Below are 26,088 nucleotides of genomic sequence, written 5' to 3' on the forward strand. Positions count from 1 at the left end.
ATGTGATCTGTGTGGGTGTTTGTAGGACTGAGATAGCTATAATACTCCTTGACTAGGTTGTAAGTACAGAGCTTATTGGTTTTAAAATTAATGTCAGTTGTTTGCATGATGACAAGCCTGACATAAGGGAGAGAAGAAGATTGTGGTTTATAAACAATTAAGAGTTTGCTACTTTTTATATTGATAAAGTATTATAAAGTTATTGTTTTTTTGTTTTTGTTTTTTAGAGTGTATTCAATTTTCAATTAAAATATGGTCAGGAGAGTTGGTGTCTTTCTAGCTGCCTTTGTTTCTCTGTCATTCTTTTCAGATCATACCTGTTCTGCCCATGGAAGATTTTGCCTGTGATGTTGTATTTGGAATGCTGATCTGTAGGCAGTAGTGGTGTACATTTGATCAACCATTTGGAAGTTGTTGTTGTCTTTGTATATTAATATGTTGACCAGCTACTTGTATTTTTTCAGGATGTATCAAAAGAATTTAGTCGTTGTAAGGAAGAAGGAGCCACTAGATTAGACCTCACAAAATCTAGTGTAAGTATGGTGTTCTGTCTTTAAAAAACAAGTATTTCACATGCCTACCGAGAGAAGACTCTCCACAAAATCTTGAAGTGAAATTTAATTAAAATTAATGTGAAGGTCCAAACATTGCTTTTATCTATTGAAGTTGGCAGTTTTTGAATTATTATTTTCTTGTTTGTCTCTTACGGTAATTTTTGAGCTTTAACAAAATTTACTAGTGTGTTTTAAAGAGCAGAAACACAAATTTGTTTCTGACAAAAAGATTACTTGATTTTGAACAAATGTTTCATTAGCATTCAGGAGGGTTTTGCTCATTTTGTTTCTGTCATAAAACAACCACACAAGAGATAACTGTGAATATCGGATATTCTTTTTACTGGAGCCAGGAAAATGTGAGTATGTAAGGAATTAAGTTAAAGACAGAAACGTTTAGAAACCAGAAAACTAAATCCAAACAAGCAAGAGCAAATTTGCTGGGCAGAACTGCAGAAGTTAGCAAACCTTGGCCATTGGCAGAGAGGATTGATATAAGACATAGACATAAGGTAATATAATAACCTCTGTGTTCTTTTAAAAAAGAAAAAAAAATATTAAAAGTTGAAGTTGTTCAGTTAGGCTTAGCTGTTTTAAAAATCTCAAAGAAAGGTAAATATATTTACACACTAGTTTATTGTTCTTAACTATAGACCTAGTCTATTGTTTGTTTCCTGTTACTGGAAAAAAAAAGCTCAATGCTTTTTTGGCTGAGGGTGCGAAATGATAATGATGGTCAAATCCCACCATTCAATAAGACAACAGTTGATGGTGATTGCTGTTGCCAAGCTGCCTTTCTTATTAGTTAAAATTTAGGAACAACTATTTCTTGAGTAGCCCTTTAGTGTGGATTCCTGTATGTGGTGAGGGCACCTCCCAGAGAAGATTCTGCACTTTCAGTTTACCTCCTTTGGGATCTAAACATTCACCCCATTTTTGCCATGTGTGGTGACCCGTGAAGGGGGAAGAGAGAATCCTGGTGATTAAAGGGTTCAACCCTTACACACCACTTTGGCCTTAAATTCCTGTAGTTTGTTGCTCTCTTCCAGGGTCATTTAGTTGGTCGACTATGGGTAGCATCAGCTGAGTACCATTGTTGGATATTTTCAATAGAGTGAGAGTGCAGACAGATCTTTATGTGCCTCTGACAGAGTTATTTTGAAACTACGCAAAAAGTCTTTTCCCTCCGTGGCTCAGAAAGTTGATAAGTCAACATTAATACCCATCTCTGTGCTCACCATTTCTTTCAGCAGCTTCTCGTACTCACTTCCCTTGTTTCAGGGCTCTGGCATTTCTTTGAGTCTGTCTTCTTCTCCGGCCCTGAGATGCAGAATGATTATTCGTTCACACCTTCAGTCATTGGAACCTTCTTCAAGGAATGGAGACCTGCCCACTTGACCCAAGGCAGGATTCATGGAAGTCAGTAGATCTCCTTCGAATAAAGAAAAAAGATGTGGTTGAAAACTGAAGGGTTCTCCTCCACACAAGTAAAAATGGCAACACTGATAAATGGAACTGTCAAGGTTTTCATTCTAATTTAGATTATATCAAGGCACTGATTGGTTCCTATCATCATGTGTGTCTTTCCTTACAGGAAACGTTTTTGAAACCTGCTGATATAGTCACCTTTCAGCAGTTTTCTTTATACTGCAATGACAGGTTGTGTGATGGATGAGAGCATGGAGATCTGACACTGCTTGGTTGATCAGCACGTGCTCGCTCTGTCTCTGCCACTCTATACCTCCTTGTAGGCCATAGCCATCCATGCTTACTTGGATCATTGCATCACTGTCTGTTCTCTCTACCTATCTCCTGGAGAGACCCAGGATAAATTAGACCTTGATACTCTTATTAAACAGTTGCTGTTTTTGTTTTTAATCCTGGAATACTTTAATAGCCATAATCCCTTCTGGAAAGGTGCTGATATTGATGGGTGGAGTTGCTCCATAAGGCATATGATCTTGGATCTCGACCTTTCAAGTCTGCTCCCCCTTCATTTTTTCCTCAATTTTCTTGGAGGGTTGACAGTGGCCCATGGGGCAGTGATAATTTTTCTGTCATTTTGTAAGAGACTGCTCTTGATCAATACCACCTGATCCTCGTGCCCAGGGGGAAGCTGGATCAGGCCAACTGGCCATCTTTCACTGCTCTCTTAGAACTTGATCCTGCCATTGAAAGATGAGTGTGTGGCAGCAGTAACTGAGTGTATTGTCCAAATGACTGCGTAATCTATGCCTAAAACCATTTTCCATGGTATCCTCGTTCGTGATGGAATCTTCCCTGCCACATGGCACAGAAGGTTCAAAAACTAGCCTGGGATGCCTTTTGTAGGTATCCCACACTTTCAAACTACATCGCTTTTCAGTGGGCTCGTGCGCATGCCCAACAAGTAAGATATCAAAGCCAGAAGGGATCTTGGATTAAATTCACAGTCAGCATCTCTTCTACCACCAGTTCCAAAGTCATATAGGACAAGATTTGGAAGGTCAGTGGGTGGTGTACTTCTGTCCCCCTTCGATCTTGCTTTCCAATGGCAAGGAAGTTACTGATGCCCAGAGTATTGCTAATACTCTTGGTGAAAACTTTCTCCAGGTATCTAGCACTTCAATTTCATCCCCCACCTTTTTAGCCATCAAGACTTGGATAAAACAATCACCTCTTTCCTTTCAGGCTGATCATCTCAATGACTGTAATTGCTCCTTTATACTGGTGGAATTCAAGGATGCTCTTCATTGGTCTGGCATTACATCAGTTGTACGTGATGATGTATACTACAAGATGCTGTGTCATCTCACTCTTGCTATTCTTTTATTTGGTTTTAATTGGATTTGGCAGGAGATGCTTTTTCTGATGTTTGTCCCCAGGCTGTTGTCCTACCTTTTTCTAAACCTGAAAAGGATCTCAAGATTCCTTCAAATTACCATCCAGTTGCTTTGGTGAGCTGTCTCTCTAAGACCTTAGAGACAATGGTTAATGCTCATCTCGTTTGGTTCATTGAAGCAAACAACTTCCTCTCACCCACCCAATGTGGGTTCCAACAACAACACCCACCATGGGTCACCTGATTTGACTTGAAACATCAATCAGAGAAGCATTTTTCAAGCAATAACATCTTATGTTATTATTATTTGACCTTGAGAAAGTTTACAATATCATGTGGAGGTATGGCATTTTGCTATACCTTCACTCATATGGGTTGTGTGGCCATTTCCCCATTTTTATTAAAAATTTTCTAATTGGCTAGAGATTCTAAGTTTATGTGGGGTCAACACTTTCCCATTCTTTCATACAGGAACATGATGTCCATCAGGACTGTGTCTTGAGTGTCACACTTTTCAGTATAAAGGTTAATGCCATCACTGGACAGCTCCCTTTTACTGTTGCAAAAGCACTTGTTTGCTGCCAATGGGGTATTCACCCCAATCCTGAACTCCGTGTCTGTGAAGTTGTGCTTCCCACGGTCCCTGAGGCAAAGGTCTTGGGGCTTAGTTTTTACCATAAACTGACCTTTATACTACACATCAAGCAGCTACGAGTCAAGTGTACAAGAAAACTGAACATCCTACAAGTCCTCCCTTCCACTTATTGGGGAACAGATTGATGTTCTAGCTAAAGATCTATTGTGTCCTCATTTGATCAAAACTGGACTATGAGTCTGTGGTCAGTGGCTCTGCTAGGACCTTTATCTTGAAGATGCTGGATCTTGTTCATCATCAGTCTCGTGAATCTTCTCTACACCTACGGTGTTTGCAATTGTCTTTACTGTATGCTTCAAAACTTCAATCCTTACCACAACATGCCACATGGAGTTGTGTTTTTCTTCCTCAGCGGTCCATGCTTTTTCAGAACAGACAGTCTGCCATTGTTTCTTTTGGCCTTTGTATCCAAGTGCATTTGGATGAATTGGGTCTGTACTCAGATTACAATGCTTTATACACTGGTAAGCCGATCTCAACATGGCTTATTACCATCCCCAAATGTGACCTTTCTTTGAGTCTTCTGAGAAAGGCAGATACTCCTGATTGGAAGTACCATCTTCTATTTGCCAAAATTCTTTTGAATCATCCTTACATTCCCATTTAAGACTCTGTGGGCCCTGTTATGGTTTGTTGTGGTATGGTGGTTGCATACAGATTCTTCTCTTCAATTTCTGTATTCACTGCCGAATTGTATGACATTTCTCTTGCCCTGGACCACATAGATGCTAAGCAGTACTTGATTTATACTATTTATACTGACTCACTTGGCTCTGTACTGGACTTGAATTGCTTCACATTAGTTCTCATTGATATTCAAAACTGACTGGCCTATTTCTCTTTAACATCTGCTTCTATTCAGTTGATCTGGATACCAGGCCACATTGGTATTCACAGGAATGAGCTCATTGACAATACAGCTAAGTCTGTCTGTTCTGATGCTATCACTACTATGCCTGTTCCATACATAGACTATGGCCATGTATTCAAAGCTCAGCTCTGTGCCAGTTGGCATTCAACTTGGAGTGAGCAACGTGATAACAAGTTTTTCCAGATAAAACCCTCTGTTGAACTTTGGCCATCTTGTTTCCATAGCAGTCAGGAGGAAGTTGTTCTAACTAGACTTTGCATCTGTTACAGTTTTTTAACTCATTGTTTTCTTTTATTTGGAACTGTTTTATCAGTGTGTAGTCTGTGTGACACTCAAGTTATAATAGTCCACATTTTACTATCATGCCGTTGTTATGATTGAACGACTGCACCACTTTTTACATTTTGTTCACAATCCTGATGTTGGACATTGGTGACACTGTCCACCTTACAAATGTTTTAAATTTTTAAGGGTCATTGGCTTTTTTAATGCCATTTAAGTTTTTAATTCAAAAATTGGACTGTTTTTAACATGGTTTCTTTTTACAAATTTTAATAATTTTACTTTAATTTTTTACCGGTTGTATGGCACAGGTAGCCTAGTTGCTTTGTGCCATAAACACCAAACAACCAATCAACCTTTGAGTAACCTTGCACAAATACTTAAAAAACAACAACATTATTCACAGGCCTATATAAACAAATCATTTTTTAAAATTTCATCATTGCATAGCATCTGGTATGAGAAAATGAAATTAAAAAATTGGCTTGATTTAAAATTTGAAAATGAAACCTTGGTGACATAAAAGTTAGTGTTTAACCAGAACTTATTTTTTTCATCTTCTGTTGCAAACACAAGTTGTCATTGATCTTAACAGTGTCTGCTGTTGCTCAAGTAAAACATATGTACCTTGTATCCAGTATATTTAATTTGATAAGCTTAAATTCCTGGTACTAGTACTGCATGTGTTGCTTAAAACTAAAAACTATGTTTTAATCTTTTGAAAGGAAAATTTTATAGTGTCTCTGAGTTTAAAACTGCTGTAGATAGTGTTTCAATACATATCATAGCAAACTTGAGGTGCCATATCACACAAAAACATACATCATTATCACTACTGAATTACAACAGACAAGTAATGCTCACATGGTGAGTAATTTTTAAGGGTATGTGTTTATTGCTAAGAAGTAAAAACATAGTAAAAATCTTCAACAAGATAAGTATGAAAGATATTGTCATGGTATTAGTACAGACTATCACTATTTATTTTATATACCTTTATGATATGCAAATTTCAGTGATAATGTTGAAAAAAAATTATTTATTTATGTTTTACAAAGATTTGTTTTTACGATAATTTTTAGATTGTTGTTCTACCATCTTCAGTAAAGGAGCTGACCCATTTAAAAGAATTTTACCTCTATAGTAACAAACTTCAAACACTGCCATCAGAGGTTGGGTGCTTGGTCAATCTCGAAACACTAGCTCTCAATGAGAATTCTCTCACTAGTTTACCAGACACACTGGCTAATCTCAGGCATCTTAAGGTTCTTGACCTTCGTCATAATAAATTAAATGAGGTAAGTGACACAAACTGATTTTAAAATTATTGTTAGCTAGTGTTTTGAAACTGTTTAAAAAGTTTATAAATGTATTTTAGCAACTTTCTGAAACCTGATTGTTTTTAGTTTTGGGGATAAGTTCTGTGTCTGTGCGGATTAATGATTTTAAGTTGTTTTGAAATGATAAACATGTTTCATTGTTTATTAAAAGTGTTTTTTATAGATTGAAAAGGGATCAAGGGACATCTTCTTCAGAGTTATTGAATCTGAATTGTGTAGTAAATATTTAGCCATGGCATAGCAACTCAGAATGGCTCTGTGCTGTCTTTTTTTGAGTACAAACTTTTACCTCATAGCTATCTTGACTAATTTTAGATTAATTACAGGTTTGGACTTGGGAGGTCAAACCTACTTAACTGATATGTTTAACCACACCCAAGGTCTCATATTAATTTATTCTAATCCTGCCTGAAATAATTTAATTTTGAGAGTAGGCTGTTAGAGATCCTGATGAGTAATAAATTTTAATTGGGTATACGCATGCCCCACTCAATACTGCTGGTGCACAAAAATATAGCTAATAAAAAGAAAAAAAGTTTCATAGATTAAATTGCTCTAATCTTGCTTAAAGGGATTTCAAGTGCCATGGGTATTGAATATTCCATGTTCTTTAATTACTTTCTCACACAATGCAGTTAGTGATAACAGAAAACTCTTGAATCTGAATTGAGTAAAAAAAAACTTGTAATAACTCTTCTTATATACTTATAAAATACTGCCTGTTCTCTGACTTGAGGTTTACATGAATCATGAAGTTATCAAGATCTAAGTAATGTTGACTGTACCCACTGACACCCTAATTGCGTTGACTCTGTTTATTTCTGCCATAATCTTTAGTATGAGGTTTGTATTTTTAAATGTAATTCCTTTGTCAGAACTCATGTTTCAGTGGTGGCAGTAAACTTCAAGTATCAGGACATACTTTCTAAACATGTTTCTTTTGCAAAACCAAATCCCACTGTTGATCCTTTTGTTTTACTACAGATTCCTGATGTTGTGTATGCTCTGACTTCTCTTACAATATTACACTTGAGGTTCAACAGGATACGTGAAGTAGGAGAAGATATTGCCAACCTAGTTGTAAGTGACTTTTACTGAATATTATACAAATGATTAGAATTCACTGGTTCATATATTTCTGAACTGCACTACTACATTTAACAGATTCAAAACTCCTGATATAATCTTTCATACTCTAATTTATTGTTTTTTTTTTAGTTAACTATTTTGATTTTGAAAACAAAAAGTGGCAGTAATGTTTTCTATATCATCTAAAAATGGGTAGAAAAGAAATAACATTATTGAATGCAGTGGTTTCAGACACAGTTGGAAAATATGCTTATTTAAGTATTGAAGGTATTGTATCATGAACCATGATAGGATTGCATCAGTACTTCATCTGATAAAATACGATTTACATATCTTCACAAAATTTGGCAAGCTTTCAGTAAACATTATAAGTGTTTTGTACAGAAAGAAATTTGAATTTGTAATAAAGTATTTTTGTTAAAAATTAATGATACAATGAAGGAAGATGGGTATTGAGTAGTGCATGTTGTCTTTGTTTATTTTATCAAAAACATTACATGTAAAGTAACGTAATAAATTAACAACAACAAAATGGATGTTAACTTTTATCTCTTGCCAGCTGCCATTTAGTTGATAAGAAACAACCAAACAATATTTAACTAAAATACAATTAGAAATGTCAATGAAGATAATATTTTAAAATCTTATTTTCATATGAAATATTTATATGTTCAGAAGACATATGACAAAGTGTCACATAAAAGGATTGTACAGAAACTTATCTTATATAAGTATGTGGGATAAGTTAACTAACTTGATAGAAGAGTGGTTGGATGGAAGAAAGCAGAGGGTTGTTACAAATGGAGTTCAGTCCAACTGAATTTATATCACAAGTGGTGTATCTCAGGGCTTAGGGCTTTTGCTCTTTTTGATTTACATTAATGACACAAATGAAGGAATGGTCAATAAATTACTTAAATGTGCAGATGATATTAAGGTCTTGGATGTTGTTGTCTGTTAAGAGGATGCTGTTGATTTACAAAAGGGTTTAGATCATTTAGTGAGTTGGGCAAATAAATGACAGTTGGGTTTTGATTATAATAAGTGCAAGATAACATATATGGGTTATCATCATTTGAATTATAGGTATAATTTGGATTGAAATAACCTTGATAGCATCATGAAAGAAAGGGATCTTGGTGTAATAGTTGTTCAGTCTTTTAAACCATTCTAGTAATGTGCTGTTGCTAGGTGTAGTGCAAATAGGATTTTAGGCTCTATTCACAGAAATATGGAATACAAGTCTAAAGAGGTTATATTGTAATTGTACAAGTTACTGGTCAAGCCACATTTGGAATATTGTGTTAAATCTTGGGCTCTTTAACCAAGGAAAGACATTGAATTGTTGGAAAGGGTTCAGAGAAGAGTTACTATAATGATGCCTTAGATGGAGGGGATGTCATACAAGGAGAGGCTGAAATCTCTCATTGTTTTTTCTTAGAAAAAAAGATGAGTTAAAGAGGATCTGATTGAAGTGTTTAAAATTTTAAAGGGAATTGATAGTGTTGATGCATCATCTTTTTTCCCCACTTAATAGTAAGACCAGGGGACAAAAATATAAATTTTGGCAGGGTAGGAGTCATCTTCAGCTAAGATACTTTCATTTGGCCTTTGGAATGGGTTGCCTTCAGATGTTATGGAGGCAGTAAATGTAAGTGGATTTAAGAGAAAGCTTGTTCACTATATGAATGATTAAGGCTGGCTGTGAGATTTTTATTTTTTAATATATTTGATAACTTTTGTCTAGTTTAAAGGATTGGACACATTCTCTCTGGCAAACTTCAGTCTGGCCTTGATCTTTCTTTTAGAGAGCAAAGATTTTCTCCTTGCACACCTCCCATGCAAGTTAAACTTGTGCAGTCTCTTTCTGATTGTAGAGGCATGCACATTCACATCAACAGTAGCCAGAGCCTGCTATAGGTCCCGTGATGACATGTTAGGGTGTTTGGAGACCTCTTTTAGCATCTTGCGGTCTGCTCTGGGGGTGAACTTGCTTGCATGACCAGACCTGGGCATGTTGGCAGTTGTTTTGAAAGCCCTCCACTTGTTGACTATTTTCCAGATAGTGGAATGGCTGATTTCAAAATCTTTTTGGATCTTTTTAAATCCCTTACCAGACTCATAAGCTGCTACAATTTTCTTTCTGAAGGCCTCAGACAGCTCTTTTGCTCTCACAATGGTGCTCACTCTCACTTCAACAGTCAGGAGCACACCAAACTAAATGTCTGAGGTTTAAACAGGGCAAGCCTCATTCAAAATGCTGAGTAACGATCTTCTAATCATGTGCACCTGGTGTGATACACTTGTGTGCGAGTTGAGCCATTTTAAGTGGGAATAAATGTGGGGTGTCCTAACTTTTCCTCAGTTAGAATATGCATTTTTGACAAATTACATTTACAGAAGATCTTGAATACTCTTTTCTTCAGTTTTAATTGTTTAGTTATATTCCTATAATCTCTCAGTATTGTTAAAATTGAGATTAAACATCTATGTATCTAAAAATGTTACAAAAATACACAGGCTTTCATAGGGTGTCCTAACTTTTTCACATGACTGTAGGCTTTCACTTTACTAAGTAAGATATCATTTCTTTATATAATAATTATGTCTGTGTTATAATGATATAAAAGAAACAATCACATGCATGGCACACTGTTATGCATGGTTTAACTCTTTGAATACAAAGTTTTGATGTGATAGTTAGATCTCATTATGGAAGTAATGATGAAGGTATAAAGCTGAAATATTGTGTGAGAAAGATTAGTTGCAAGATTCACTGGAGTTCATAATTACATATATTATTCTCCAGTTAATATTATGTAATCTAAATTATTAAAACAATTTTATTTTTAGTTTTGATTTTAAGGTTAAATTTAGGTTTAATGATATTAGTTATTTATAATGTTATTTGTTTAGATATTATGATTTCACTCTATTTTTAGATATGTGTATGTGTAGTAATGTCTTCTTGGATTGGTGCTGTATGTGACTGTTTTGTTTCTGTTAAAGTTAGCTGTCAATTTTAAATTTCACAGCTGTAAAATATGTTTAGAAAACAGTGGTATTGCCATAACAGTTATTAAAAGAAACTTTTGATACAGATTAAATAATATAAAGAATAGTGAGTTAAGCATCAAATATTGTTGATATTTAGCAGTTATTGAAAACTTTTTTTTATAAATATGGATATTAAAGCTAGTGTGTGTATATGAAATTTTATTTCAAGTCAGTTGTTTTATTTTTAGTTTAGAGTATTATAAATACAACCATATTTTAAGGTATTGTTACTGTATACCTGTCTATCTAACACATGGTTGGTTTTCCAGAACCTGTCAATGCTCAGTTTGAGGGAGAACAAAATTAGGGAACTTCCTGCAGGGATTGGGAAGTTGACAGCTCTTGTGACATTTGATGCTTCCAACAACCATCTGAAGCACCTACCATTTGGTGAGGAAGGTGTTTCTATGTGTAGGGAAAATACTTTATAAACCAAGCAATCATAAAACCTTCTTTGAAGGCCTGTCTTACACAGAACTTTTGATCATAAATCTGTCCATGTTACAGATCTTTGTCTTGAAACTTGTTATTAAAGCATGTCTTATCCAGAGTTTATCATCCTAATCATGCTTACATTTAGAGCTTGTAATCAAGGTTACTATGTTTTCTATAGATCTTTTGATCATGAACAACATTCATATTTCGTAGTCAAAGTATTTAGTAATAAAACAGTATCTTTCAACTCATTATACCTGTTGACTTATTGGGTAAAATAAGTGAGTTAGTAAATCTTGGCTTTTAACTCTTACTGCTTTTGACTGTACAATCCTAGCAAAAATAACCTGTGTTCTACTTCAGAATTGCTTGGTTTAATAGGTCATCTTTCTTGTAGATGTTCTTTGTAATTGGCTGTCATGTTTCTTATCCTAAGATAAAATATTCATAGAGAGAAAAGTAAAACTTTATTCCCCATATTAGAATTTTTATGATAAATTTCATTATTGATTTAATTTTGAATGTTCACTTAATTTAACCATCAATCTGAAGGTGCATCTCAGATTTTAATTTCAGATTTATAATATGGATGTAAGTGGTCATAATAAACTTTTAAACAGACTTAAGTACTTTCTGTACTGAGAGTTCATGTACATATACATGACTGTAAGGAGTGTATTTTGAATGTATGGCTGTGTATAAGATATTCATATGTTTAGTATCACTTCAGAGTTTGTGTAATATAATAAAATGTTATTTTCCATGTAGTTATCTCTCTAACTACAAAGTAATTGACTTAGCCAATGTGTCTGATTTGTTCTTCAAGGGAAAGTCTGTTAAAGTTCATTACTTTTCAATTTACGCTAGTAAGACTATGTTTACAGTTGTTTCCCTATTCTTTTTGTTTACAAAAACATGCCAGTGTATATATACATATACAGCTTTTTCTACTTGTGATGTATTAGAATGGACCAACATATTTAGTTATTTGTGTTTCTTTTGATTTTGAAAAATCTTTGTTCTGATAACAGTTTTCCATCTTTCTATTTATAGAAATAGGCCAGTGTGCTCAGCTGTCTTCCCTTGATGTTCAACATAATGAACTTGTAGATATTCCAGAATCGATAGGTAATCTAAAAGCTCTGACCAGACTTGGCCTTAGGTAAGTTTGGAAGTTTTTTAATAGCAATGAAAATTATTGGAAAGTCTTTGTTTTAGCATTGTCATGTCGCTAATCAGGCTAGGTTTCATATAATCCTTTGCTACTGTTAACACATTATCATTCAGACTAGGTTTTATGTCACCCTTTAATACTACGTTAACACATCACTAACCAGGCTAGGTTTTATATAATCTTTTACTGCTGTTAACACATCACTAATCAGGCTAGGTTTTATATAATCCTTTACTGCTATGTTAACACATCACTAACCAGTCTAGGTTTTACATAATCCTTTACTGCTGTGTTAACACATCAATAATCAGGCTAGGTTTTACATAATCCTTTACTGCTATGTTAAGACATCACTAATCAGGCTAGGTTTTATATAATCCTTTACCGCTATATTAAGACATCACTAATCAGGCTATATAATCCTTTACTGCTATGTTAACACATCAGTAATCAGACTAGGTTTTATATTGTATTACTTTTCACATTAGAAAAGTATTTGTATGTGTGTGAGTTGTGTAAATCTTTTACTGGCATGTCATGTGATTGTACTTGTTACATTTATGTAATTCAAGCAGGCCTGGTACATCAGTCTTTTGATGAATCACTGAGGTAGATTTATATAATTGTGCTACTTTTATATGATAAAACTAGGCGTAATTCAGTAGTCATTCTATGGTTCTTATATATAAAATATTATTTCATGGGGTATGAAAGCTGTTTATGTTACTTACTCTGTTTTTATCATGTACTTCATTTCTTTCTGTTTAAAGTAATTTGTAAGTTGAATGCTAAAACTAAATCTGCCTTTTTATTCTCTAGATATAACCAGCTAACTTCTATTCCACATTCACTCAGCAACTGTATAAAGTTGACAGAGTTTAATGTAGAAAGTAACAACTTATCTCAGTTACCAGTAAGTATAGTTATCTGTTAAATATCTTGTCGTCAGAGGTGCATGTCTGTTTATATAGAGTTTAATGTAGAAAGTAACAACTTATCACAGTTACCAGTAAGTATTGTTGTCTGTTAAATATCTATCTTCTGTCAGAACAAGAGTAAAAATGTATTGTCATAAAATTAATTTGAGACATTTTTGTACATATTGTTTAATAATCATTTCAACACTGTTGGTGAAAGATACCACCTTAATATTGAGATAATTTATTTGAAATTACTGACTTTTATGTTTAATATTGTGTTTTGGATCAAGTTTTTTTTATTCATTCTTTACTGTTTTGGTAGGAAGGATTGCTCTCTAGTCTGTCTAACCTCACCAGTCTCACGATTTCCCGGAATGAATTTACATCTTATCCTGTTGGTGGACCATCACAATTTTGTTTTGTTTATGTAAGTAAATGTACTCTTGATTGTGTAGATATTAAAGTGTAAATAACCTTATGTTTTGTTTGCTTTACATGTTAGGATCATCACAGTTTTGTTTTATTTATGTAAATAGTACAGTTTATTTAGTGGGTAAGAATTGTACATAGCCTTATGTTTTGTCTACATGTCAGGACATCACAATTTTGTTTTATTTATGTGAGTAACTGCACTTTTCATTTTGTAGATATAAAACTGTAAATAATATTCACTTGACATGCAAGGACCATCACAGTTTTGTTTACGTAACTAGTGCCATTTACTGTGTAGGTAGGAACTGTAAATAACCGTATATTTTGTTCACTTCACATTTCCTGACCATGACAGTTATGTTTTGTCCACTATACATGTTAGGACTGTCAGAGTTTTGTTTTTAGTGCATAACATTGTTTTGTCTGTATGTCAAGACTCGCAGTTTTGGTCTTTGATCTTTTATTGAAACTTTGTAAGATTTAGACTCTAATGGTTTTTTATTCCACTCATTTAAGATGAACTTTTTTAACTAACATGATTTAAGTAAGAAAGTCATAATTTCTGTGTAAATTAATTACGTAATGATATTCTTTGTGTAAATATTTTGTTATCTTAACCTGACTAAAGTTACCAGTGTATTTAATATTCATTCACAGTCTATCAACATGGAGCACAACCAAATAAACAGGATACCTTTTGGCATATTTTCTCGTGCTGTTAATTTAACTAAACTGAACATGAAGGACAACAAGATCACGTCCTTACCCCTTGGTAAGTAACATTGTTTGTGGTTAGGTGTGAAGTATGTAGTTTGTTGTGTAAAAATATTAAAAATTATCAAAATATTTCAGTAAAAGTTGAATATTCAATCATAATAACACAAATATTATACTATTTGAAGAGCAAGTTAAATATTGTATAATAGTTATTGATAATTTGAAGGAAGCTCAAGTTATGGTGAATTTTTATGATTAGATAAATACAACATGAAGTCATTGCTTTGTCTGTAAAAAAAAATATATTTGGACTGAGGAAGAGTAGACAAAAAATTACATACACAGCTAAGAAGGTATAAAAAATGAATTGTACTTTGACTTTCAAACACTGGAAGACGCATGACATGCACCAATTACAAAAACACTTTTGTTTACCTTATCACAGTTTTATTAAGGGAAAAACTGAGGAAAGGATGCACAATATCAGTGTTATTTCTGTAATGCATAGAATGCACATTTGTAATGAACATAAAGCATGGATGTGATATGAAAGAGCAGACAGAGCTTTGACGTTGAAATCCACAATGCCCATGTTATGATGTCACTAGAACCATAATCATGAGTGTTGTTAGAGATACCTCTCCTTCCTGCCATGTCAATGATGTGATCTTGGAAGTGTACAGAAACCATGTGAGTGTCAGTGGACTGATATTATGTTTTCCATATTTAGGAATGTCTGCTGATTAATCATGAAAGACAGAGTATTCATATTAGATACATTATTATGAATGACAGAGTGCATATGGTAGAAATGAATAAAAAGTAGAACCTCAATGCTCTAAAAAGCAATGTGTCCAGGTTAGTGTTTTTATTCACTTCAATTGATAGTTCTTTAACCTATGTATTTTTGCAACGTCATGAGAGTATATATAATGTTGCAGACAGTTAGGGTGTCAGCATTCCTGACATCATATTTATTGTCTTTATGTTTTACATTTACAATTTTGCATACCACATTCACTTTCATACATGGAATGTCATTTTCTTTTCCCATCTATGTACAGTTTGCAAATATCATGGGACTAGTGCATGTTCTTGATGGTGAATTCAAGACTATTTGTGTTTTTTGTGGCAAAAAGCATTACCTGTTACTACTTTCTTCAATTCTTCATTCATTTGGCTTGGAGCCAGTTTATTTGTACAGAGAACCATCTCTTAACTTGTTTATCTGCAAGCCTTTAACATGAGACAGTTTTGTTAAAAATGACTTTTGGAACATAGATGTGTGAGAAGTGTAATTATAAAGTTACTGAGTGGTCATTTAATAATAAACTAACATATTAACTAATACTAACTGATAAACCAGTGAACTACTTTCTATTGGAAAATGTATGTGTGTTTACATATTTAAAGGGCTATAAATATATGTAAATTAAAGTAACATGCTTTCTAAAGTTAAATGTATATATATTATTTCATTTTTTTTGGATGTTAAGTATTTATATAATAAGGAAACATGTTAATCTTAAATATGTATATGTAGTAATAAAGTGAAGTGTTTCCTAATGGTAAATATATATATGTAATTAGGTGATGCTTTTCTTGCTTAATCTAGTCTTTACAGTGTGAGTAATGTTACCAAATTAATAATGCAGTCTGTACATTGTGAATAGTGTTACTGAATTAATCTAGTATGTACAATAGTTACTTACTGTAATAATCTAGTCTGTACAATGTTACTTGCTGTAATAATCTAGTCTCTTGTTGGTACACCCATGGTGATATATTAGAATCTTTGAGAAACATTAAAAATATATTATCCACACTTCAGAACTGTAGTGCAGTCTTAGTGACAATTTGAAAAGATAAAAAGGTCTAAATGACCTAGCTGTGTTTGTTGTTAGCCCTAAGATCTTAAGGTGATACAGTTATGTCACATTCTTCACAGGCATGTTGAAATACAATAGACTTAGTAGTTTTATTTCATATGTTTAATACCTGGGTTACCACAAAAAGGATATTAAGGATTTTATTTAGTAGGTTTTCATCAGAGAACTTTACACTTGACACTGGAATAGATGAGTGCAAGTGTATTTTAGAAAGTTCTATACATGTGTGTGTCTGTATAATTGAAACAGGTCAGAGGAAATTAACCTAGTCAGGTCATAAGTTGTATAAATTACATTAAAGCAATGAAGAGGGCCAGCAGTCTTTCTAAAACGTTTTACTCATTTTTATGTTTTAAGCCAGGAAAAACATTCATTGGTGTTTTATATTGAATTGTTACCTTGTTTAATTGGTTTATTTTAGTAAACATTTAAATACATACACACACACACAAAACAAGACAAAGTAGAGTGTATTGAATTGTTTGGAGCACAAAATTCAAAGTGCTGATTCATTATTCAATAAGACTAGAATATACTGAATGTATTTTGTAGGAAGTGAAACAGAAAGTGATGATTCATTATTCAGTAAGACTAGAGTATGTTGAATCAAGTATGTGGGAGCAAAACTGAAAGTCACAATTCATTCTATGGATAGGCTAGAATATATACTGAATGTATTATGTAGAAAGTGAAACAGAAAGTGATGGTTTATTATTCAGTTGGACTAGAATATACTGAATCAAGTATGTGAGAGCAAAACTGAAAGTGACCATTCTTTGGACAGGCTAGAATATTCTGAATATATTATGTAGGAAGTGAAACAGAAAGTGATGATTCATTATTCAATAAGACTAGAATATACTGAATGTATTATGTAGGAAGTGAAACAGAAAGTGATGATTCATTATTTAGATAAACTACAATATAGTGAATAAATTATGAAGAAAGCAGAACTGAACATGATCCTGTTCTTCAGACATTGGCACCTGGACTTGCATGGTGGAGCTACACCTTGGCACTAACCAGCTATGCAAGGTTCCTGATGACATCCAGTTCCTGCAGTCACTTGAGGTCTTGGTTCTCAGTAACAATCTCCTCAAGAGACTCCCTGTCACTTTAGGTAACCTAAGGAAACTACGACTGCTTGACCTAGAAGAAAACAAGCTAGAAGTACTGCCAAATGAAATAGGTTTGTTGTTTTGTACTGTGCGTAGTATACTTAATAGTGTGTGATGGTTCTGTGTTGTACTGTGCGTAGTATACTTAATAGTGTGTGATGGTTCTGTGTTGTACTGTGCGTAGTATACTTAATAGTGTGTGATGGTTCTGTGTTGTACTGTATACTTAATAGTGTGTGATGGTTCGTAGTATATACTTAATAGTGTGTGATGGTTCTGTGTTGTACTGTGCGTAGTATACTTAATAGTGTGTGATGGTTCCGTGCTTAGTATACTTAATAGTGTGTGATGGTTCTGGTTGTACTGTGCGTAGTATACTTAATAGTGTGTGATGGTTCTGTGTTGTACTGTGCGTGAGTATACTTAATAGTGTGTGATGGTTCTTAATAGTGTGTGATGGTTGTGTTGTACTGTGCTTAGTATACTTAATAGTGTGTGATGGTTCTGTGTTGTACTGTGTTGTACCTGTGCGTGTGTGATAGTATACTTAATAGTGTGTGATGGTTCCAGTGTTGTACTGTGCTTAGTATACTTAATAGTGTGTGATGGTTCTGTGTTGTACTGTGCGTGCGCGTAGTATACCTTAATAGTGTGTGATGGTTCTGTGTTGTACTGCGCTTGTAGTATACTTAATAGTGTGTGATGGTTCCAGTGTTGTACTGTGCGTAGTATACTTAATAGTGTGTGATGGTTCTGTGTTGTACTGTGCGTAGTATACTTAATAGTGTGTGATGGTTCCAGTGTTGTACTGTGCGTAGTATACTTAATAGTGTGTGATGGTTCTGTGGTTGTACTGTCGCGTAGTATACTTAATAGTGTGTGATGGTTCTGTATACTTAATAGTTGTACCGTGCTTAATAGTGTGTGAGTATGTGCGTAGTATACTTAATAGTGTGTGATGGTTCCAGTGTTGTACTGTGCGTAGTATACTTAATAGTGTGTGATGGTTCCAGGTTGTACTGTGCGTAGTATACCTAATAGTGTGTGATGGTTCCAGTGTTGTACTGTGCGTAGTATACTTAATAGTGTGTGATGGTTCCAGTGTTGTACTGTGCTTAGTATACTTAATAGTGTGTGATGGTTCTGTGTTGTACTGTGTTAGTATACTGTGTGTGATGGTTCTGTGTTGTACTGTGCGTAGTATACTTAATAGTGTGTGATGGTTCTGTGTTGTACTGTGCGTAGTATACTTAATAGTGTGTGATGGTTCTGTGTTGTACTGTGCGTAGTATACTTAATAGTGTGTGATGGTTCTGTGTTGTACTGTGTATACTTAATAGTGTGTGATGGTTCTGTGTTGTACTGTAGTAGTATACTTAATAGTGTGTGATGGTTCTGTGTTGTACTGTGCGCGTAGTATACTTAATAGTATGGTTCTGTGTTGTACTGTGCGTAGTATACTTAATAGTGTGTGATGGTTCTGTGTTGTACTGTGCGTAGTATACTTAATAGTGTGTGATGGTTCTGTGTTGTACTGTGCGTAGTATACTTAATAGTGTGTGATGGTTCTGTGTTGTACTGTGCGTAGTATACTTAATAGTGTGTGATGGTTCTGTTGTTGCACTGTGTGTGTAGTATACTTAATAGTGTGTGATGGTTCCAGTTGTACTGTGCGTAGTATACTTAATAGCTGTGTTGTACTACGTAGTATACTTAATAGTGTGTGATGGTTCCAGGTTGTACTGTGCGTAGTATACTTAATAGTGTGTGATGGTTCCAGGTTGTACTGTGCGTAGTATACTTAATAGTGTGTGATGGTTCCAGGTTGTACTGTGCGTAGTATACTTAATAGTAATAGTGTGTGATGGTTCCAGGTTGTGACTGTGTTGCACTGTCGCGTAGTATACTTAATAGTGTGTGATGGTTCTGTGTTGTACTGTGCGTAGTATACTTAATAGTGTGTGATGGTTCCAGGTTGTACTGTGTGTGATGCTGTAGTATACCTTAATAGTGTGTGATGGTTCCAGGTTGTACTGTGCGCGTAGTATACTTAATAGTGTGTGATGGTTCTGTGTTGTACTGTGCGTAGTATACTTAATAGTGTGTGATGGTTCTGTGTTGTACTGTGCGTAGTATACTTAATAGTGTGTGATGGTTCTGTGTTGTACTGTGCGTAGTATACTTAATAGTGTGTGATGGTTCTGTGTTGTACTGTGCGTAGTATACTTAATAGTGTGTGATGGTTCCAGTGTTGTGTGTGATGGTTCTGTGCTGTAGTATACTTAATAGTGTGTGATGGTTCCAGTGTTGTACTGTGCTTAGTATACTTAATAGTGTGTGATGGTTCTGTGTTGTACTGTGCGTTAGTATACTTAATAGTGTGTGATGGTTCCAGTGTTGTACTGTGCGTAGTATACTTAATAGTGTGTGATGGTTCTGTGTTGTACTGTGCGTAGTATACTTAATAGTGTGTGATGGTTCTGTGTTGTACTGTGCGTAGTATACCTTAATAGTGTGTGATGGTTCCAGGTTGTACTGTGCGTAGTATACTTAATAGTGTGTGATGGTTCCAGGTTGTACTGTGCGTAGTATACTTAATAGTGTGTGATGGTTCCAGTGTTGTACTGTGCGTAGTATACTTAATAGTGTGTGATGGTTCCAGGTTGTACTGTGTTGCACTGTCGCGTAGTATACTTAATAGTGTGTGATGGTTCTGTGTTGTACTGTGCGTAGTATACTTAATAGTGTGTGATGGTTCCAGGTTGTACTGTGCGCGTAGTATACTTAATAGTGTGTGATGGTTCCAGGTTGTACTGTGCGTAGTATACCTACTAGTGTGTGATGGTTCTGTGATTGTTCTGTGCGTAGTATTGTAGTGTGTGATGGTTCTGTGTTGTACTGTCGCGTAGTATACTTAATAGTGTGTGATGGTTCCAGGTTGTACTGTGCGTAGTATACTTTAATAGTGTGTGATGGTTCTGTGTGTGTACTACTGTGCTTAGTATACTTAATAGTGTGTGATGGTTCTGTGTTGTACTGCGCGCGTAGTATACTTAATAGTGTGTGATGGTTCTGTGTTGTACTGTGCGTAGTATACTTAATAGTGTGTGATGGTTCTGTGTTGTACTGTGTGATGCGTAGTATACTTAATAGTGTGTGATGGTTCCAGGTTGTACTGTGCGATGGTTCTGTGTTGTACTGTCGTATACTTAATAGTGTGTGATGGTTCCAGTGTTGTACTGTGCGTAGTATACTTAATAGTGTGTGATGGTTCCAGGTTGTACTGTGCGCGTAGTATACTTAATAGTGTGTGATGGTTCTGTGTTGTACTGTGTGATGGTTCGCGCGTAGTATACTTAATAGTGTGTGATGGTTCTGTGTTGTACTGTGTTGTACTGTGCGTAGTATACTTAATAGTGTGTGATGGTTCCAGGTTGTACTGCGCGAGTATACCCTTAATAGTGTGTGATGGTTCTGTGTTGTACTGTGCGTAGTATACTTAATAGTGTGATGATGGTTCACAGTGTTGTACTGTCGTAGTATACTTAATAGTGCGTGATGGTTCCAGGTTGTAATGCGCTGTATACTTAATAGTGTGTGATGGTTTGTACTGTGTTGTACTGTGATGGTTCGTTGTACTGTCGCGTAGTATACTTAATAGTGTGTGATGGTTCTGTGTTGTACTGCGCGTAGTATACCTTAATAGTGTGTGATGGTTCCAGGTTGTACTGTGCGCGAGTATACTTAATAGTGTGTGATGGTTCTGTGTTGTACTGTGCGTAGTATACTTAATAGTGTGTGATGGTTCCAGGTTGTACTGTGCGTAGTATACTTAATAGTGTGTGATGGTTCCAGGTTGTACTGTGCGTAGTATACTTAATAGTGTGTGATGGTTCCAGTTTGTACCTTAATAGTGTGTGATGGTTCTGTGTTGTACTGTAGTATACTTAATAGTGTGTGATGGTTCCAGGTTGCACTGTGCGTAGTATACTTAATAGTGTGTGATGGTTCTGTGTTGTACTGTGCGTAGTATACTTAATAGTGTGTGATGGTTCTGTGTTGTACTGTGCGTAGTATACTTAATAGTGTGTGATGGTTCTGTGTGTGATGGTTCTGTGTTGTACTGTTGCACTGTGTGTGATGGTTCTACTTAATACTTAATAGTGTGTGATGGTTCTGTGTTGTACTGTGCGTAGTATACTTAATAGTGTGTGATGGTTCTGTGGGTAGATCTTGTATTGTTTGATGTGAGTCGTATGGGAAGGAGACTGTCAGGTTATGGTTCTATTTGTAGTTTGATGTGAGTCATGGGAAGAAAACTGTTAGATTATGGTTGTATGTGTAGTTTGATGTGAGTAGTGGGAAGAAAACTGTTAGATTATAGTTGTATGGTGATGTGAGTCATGTGGGAAGGAGATTGTTAGATTATGGTTGAATGTTTAATTTGATGTCAATGATATTAGGAAGTGTTACAGTGTGGTTGTACATATAATTTGATGCAAGTGATATTAGGAAGTGTTACAGTGTGGTTGTACATATAATTTGATGCAAGTGATATTAGGAAGTGTTACAATGTGTTGTATATGTAATTTGGTTCTAGTGATACTAGAAAGTGTTACAGTATGGTTGTATATGTAATTTGATGTGAGTGATATTAGAAAGGATGTCAGACTGTTTTTAATTAATTCTTAGAAGTTTGTTTCTAAAAGACAGTTTGAGATTATGAATATGAGTGGTAAGTTATGTCTGAAAATGTATCGTTGACATATTGGATATGAAGGTGCCTTTTAAGTATGATAAGTTGATGTTGCCTGTGTAGCAATTCATTATATTTAGGTGTTACTTTTAATACTAGATTGATTTCATTAATTTTTATGTATAACATTAGTTCCTAACTGGATATTTTTTCAAGAGAATCATGTTGGAGAGTAACAGGTACTATGAATCCAAGGGTCTTGGGTATGTCATAAGAGTGATTGTCAAATTTCACTGTTCATTTAGAGTAGCCCAAAAGTTCGTGTTGGGTGCTGTTGACAAGCTATTTTAATTTAGTATATTGATTCAAAATTAAGGATGGATAGCCCTGGTATAGTTTTGTGAGAATTGCTGGAAGTAAGTTTCTCATGAAGAATTTGAAATAGGTGTCCTTCTGCAACATAGTATTGTTAAGAACAGTGCTTCTTATAACTGTTATTGCAAGACATTTTTGAAGTAGTATTGTTTTGGGAAAAGCCTTTGTTAACAAAATTAAGTATACAGGTTACCTAATAATCAGCTTGGTAAGTGTTCTGCATCATTATCTCCAGACTCTGGAGATTATACTAAGGTTGGGAGGAATTAGAAGAGCATGGAAAAGACTAAAAGCAGTGAAAAGCCATGTTCCCAGATTTTTTTGTTGTTGCTATTTACAAGGGGGTTTACAAGGTCAGTCAAATTGACCAATTTTGTGTAGAGCTAGGGTAGTGAAAATAAAAGATAAAATATGAAATTTTACTGAAAACAAACATTTGAAATGTTTATAGAATGTTTTAGAGATAACATAAATGAAGTTTGAGAATGTTGAGATCAAGAAAAGTATTTTTAATCTTAACATGAAAATCACTTTGCACACAGTTTATTCAAAACAAATGCTTGATATATTCAGTAACAAATCTTTTTTAGTTTATTAAAAAATACTTGAGTAAAAATATGATTTTTTGTATGTGAAAAAGTTAGTATTATAAAATCTTTCGAGACTATATGAGCACAGAAAGATCATATTGTCGGTCGAGTTGATTGAGCCCATGTTGAGAGAGTTTAAACATTAGTGTTTGATAAAATGGTAGAATGGAACAAGAATGTTAGGCCCAAATACTATTAACCAAAATATCTAACTTCACTGCTATAGATATGTGTGTATTAATATCAGATTATGTAACAATGATGATGAAAGTTTGGCTTACTCAAGTGAACCTTTATGGCTTTCGTTTTCAGTAACTGTGGTTTAAAATATTAATATTTTTAGATTTGTGCAAATATTTGCATTAATTTCAAATTATTTTAAGAATAATACTATTATGCAGTAGAAGGTTGATTCTATCCTGTTTTTGTTCTGGACTCAGGACTCTCTACCTTTTGTTTCTGGTGCATCAGCTGAACATGCTTTGTCATTCACTGAGTTTAACCAACTGATTCTACCACTTGCTTTTCTTTTTTCCTGTTTGTTTCTTTCCTGACAAGGAACTGTTATTCCAACCTTTGTTCTCTACTGATTTGATTACACATGTGGTTGATATTCTTTCTCTAGTTGTTTTTACTGAATCTCAGGTTACCTTACTGCATGAGCTTTCTTATTATCATCATAATCTCTCTCCTGATATTTATATTTATGCCAATGCCATTTGTCTCAACTTCATACAGCTAACTCTTTATTCTAGATCTTGAAAATCTTATCCTGAAGTGTATTGTGAAAATTTTTGTACTTCTGTTAAAATTTCCATCTCTTGGATTACTGCCTCCAACCCTCTTTTCTTCTCTCTCTCCATAACTTACCCTCAGTGAACTTTTCTCTGTTTTGTTTTTCTCAGCTTCTCTATGTGCAAGTGTTTCATCTTCTTTTTGAGACTGTGTCGTAACCTACACCTTTACTTTGGTATTGTCTTCTGCAATGTTCCAGTTAACTTGATTTATTTGTTCTGTCAGGTTTTGTGTTTTTCTCTGACATGCCTCTACATGTTCTCTTCAGTGGACTTTGGCTGATCAGTGAAAGATGTCCAGAGATCCACTTTTTTTTTCTCTTATATCTGTCTCTGTTCATCTCTTCACCTCTTACTGTAGTGGTGTGTCTGTCAGTTCCAAGCAGTCCAAGGCATCCTTCTTACACTTGACTAGAGGTACATCTCTTTACAGAATCATCTATATGGGTAAGAAACAGTTCTAAATGTCTAAACCCATTCTAGAATGTGGTCTTCAGAAAAATGGTCTATCTGTATCAGCATCCTAATTTTGGTCATCTTGTTATGATCCATTCAAACAACTCTTTTGTTCTTTGTTACATCAAATAACAAAGAGGCACTTGTTGTAAAGACCTCAGCTTTCTGGCTCTGAACTTTTAGGTCCGTGACCACCTTATTCTATTGATGGCCTGTCATGTCACAGAAGCTTCAAACTTGTTGGTAGATTAGTAGTCTCGTTTGGACCAAAATTTTCAAATAATGTTGTTATCCTCTGGTGTTTTAGAGATTTGTTCCCACTTTTGGAGACCCTTATTGATGCATATATGACTTTCCTCACCAAACTTGCACTTTTCTGGTCACCTGTCCCAGATTACCAACTATAGTTGTACATGCTCTGAGCTAGGATTGTTCCAATCTTTTATCTCTATGTGTATTTTCCTCTTAACTTCTTTCTATGGTGCTACATTTTAATTGAGATAATTTTTGCTGTGTACTTCTCATTGCTTCTCTTTGACTTGCTCAGTCAGTGTTTCCACTCCTACACCTCTTGTCATCTAAAAAAACTTCCATCTTGTAGGTCCCTTTTCGTATCAGCCTTGGATGTCCATAGTGTGTCATGTCTTCATTTCCAGACTGGCTCTTTTTCTCACAATCCCTGTATTTTATGAATGCAAGTGGATGACTTTCCACCATTTGTCCATTCACAATTCCCTTTTACCAGATTATCCAACTTTTCCTCATCTCATTTTATTTTTTACCTGACTTTTTAAGAGTGGTTTATTAGTATCTACAATTGCTTGTTGCAGAGCAGCTTTATCAGTGATCTCACACCTTCTCCCAGACCATTCTCCTTTCCTTTCTTTAGCTCTTTTTTCCAAGCTTTTATCATTAGTTGTCCTTCTTGACTATTTAAACTTCCAGGTTTGAACCTCTGTTTAGTTGTTCAGGCTATCAGAAATTTTCTGTTTGAACCTTTCATCATCTGTTCCCTGTACCATCTTTCTCTAAAGAAATACTTTTTTCTTCTAACTTATAGGATGGATCACTCTGTAATTTTTTCCTCCAAGATATTAAAGAGATAACATAATTTTATTTCTAGACTGCTTTTTTTCTTCCTACATAAGAGGCACCCAAGAGCATAATCTCCAGTGTCTTTCTTTGTACGATCTTACTGACCATGATTGTTTTCTTTGTCCTGTTAGAACAGGCAGTCTGAATTTAAATTATTCCTACTGTTCTATTACATGTTACGAGACCTCATCTCTTCTTATCATGGGATCCTTTTTCTTCTCCCAACTAACCTTTTTTGTACTATTGCTTGTTTGGTTAAACAGCTCCTCTAGCTTGTTTATTCCTTCTCTTGCCTCAAGCCCTCATAATCCTCTAGATGAGATATTAAGGGTGGAGATGTAAACTAAACCAACACATTTTTTTCCCCATAACATACACCATATATAGGCTTCAACTGAAAATAGGTTTTTTTCTCTCACCATTAGTTTGAGAGGATATAATAAGATGAGTTGTTTTTTTTTTTTTCACAGCTCCTTCATCACTGTTATTATATCTTTGAATATATATTGGAGACCATGGAACTTGCCATGTGACCAGTGGAATATCTCTCTGTTCCTAAATCTGTATCTTAACAAACTGTTAAGATCATCTGCTCCCTGCTTAATCCTGCTGTGGAAATGGAAAGTCACAGGATATATATTTTACTTTCCATTCTGTATATTGGTAAAAAAGCCACACAGCACAAGATGTGATTGTGTCCTAACATCTGGCCATCTGTTCCTATTCAT

The 26,088-nt window shown here is 34.8% G+C and overlaps 1 protein-coding gene across 6 annotated transcripts in view; it reads left to right on the top strand.

Moving 5' to 3' along the window:
- Positions 1–26,088, top strand: part of LOC143257114 (leucine-rich repeat protein soc-2 homolog) — a 59,244-nt gene that overhangs the window by 27,156 nt on the left and 6,000 nt on the right. For all 6 annotated transcript variants that reach the window (XM_076515356.1, XM_076515359.1, XM_076515358.1 and 3 more), the window contains 9 exons: positions 465–533; positions 6,266–6,481; positions 7,508–7,603; positions 10,939–11,059; positions 12,158–12,266; positions 13,098–13,191; positions 13,521–13,625; positions 14,288–14,402; positions 17,213–17,425. In XM_076515356.1, the coding sequence (XP_076371471.1) occupies positions 465–533; positions 6,266–6,481; positions 7,508–7,603; positions 10,939–11,059; positions 12,158–12,266; positions 13,098–13,191; positions 13,521–13,625; positions 14,288–14,402; positions 17,213–17,425 (1,138 nt within the window). The remainder of the gene's footprint in view (positions 1–464; positions 534–6,265; positions 6,482–7,507; positions 7,604–10,938; positions 11,060–12,157; positions 12,267–13,097; positions 13,192–13,520; positions 13,626–14,287; positions 14,403–17,212; positions 17,426–26,088) is intronic.

Source organism: Tachypleus tridentatus, chromosome 7, assembly GCF_004210375.1.
Source record: "Tachypleus tridentatus isolate NWPU-2018 chromosome 7, ASM421037v1, whole genome shotgun sequence".
NCBI classification, from domain to species: domain Eukaryota; kingdom Metazoa; phylum Arthropoda; class Merostomata; order Xiphosura; family Limulidae; genus Tachypleus; species Tachypleus tridentatus.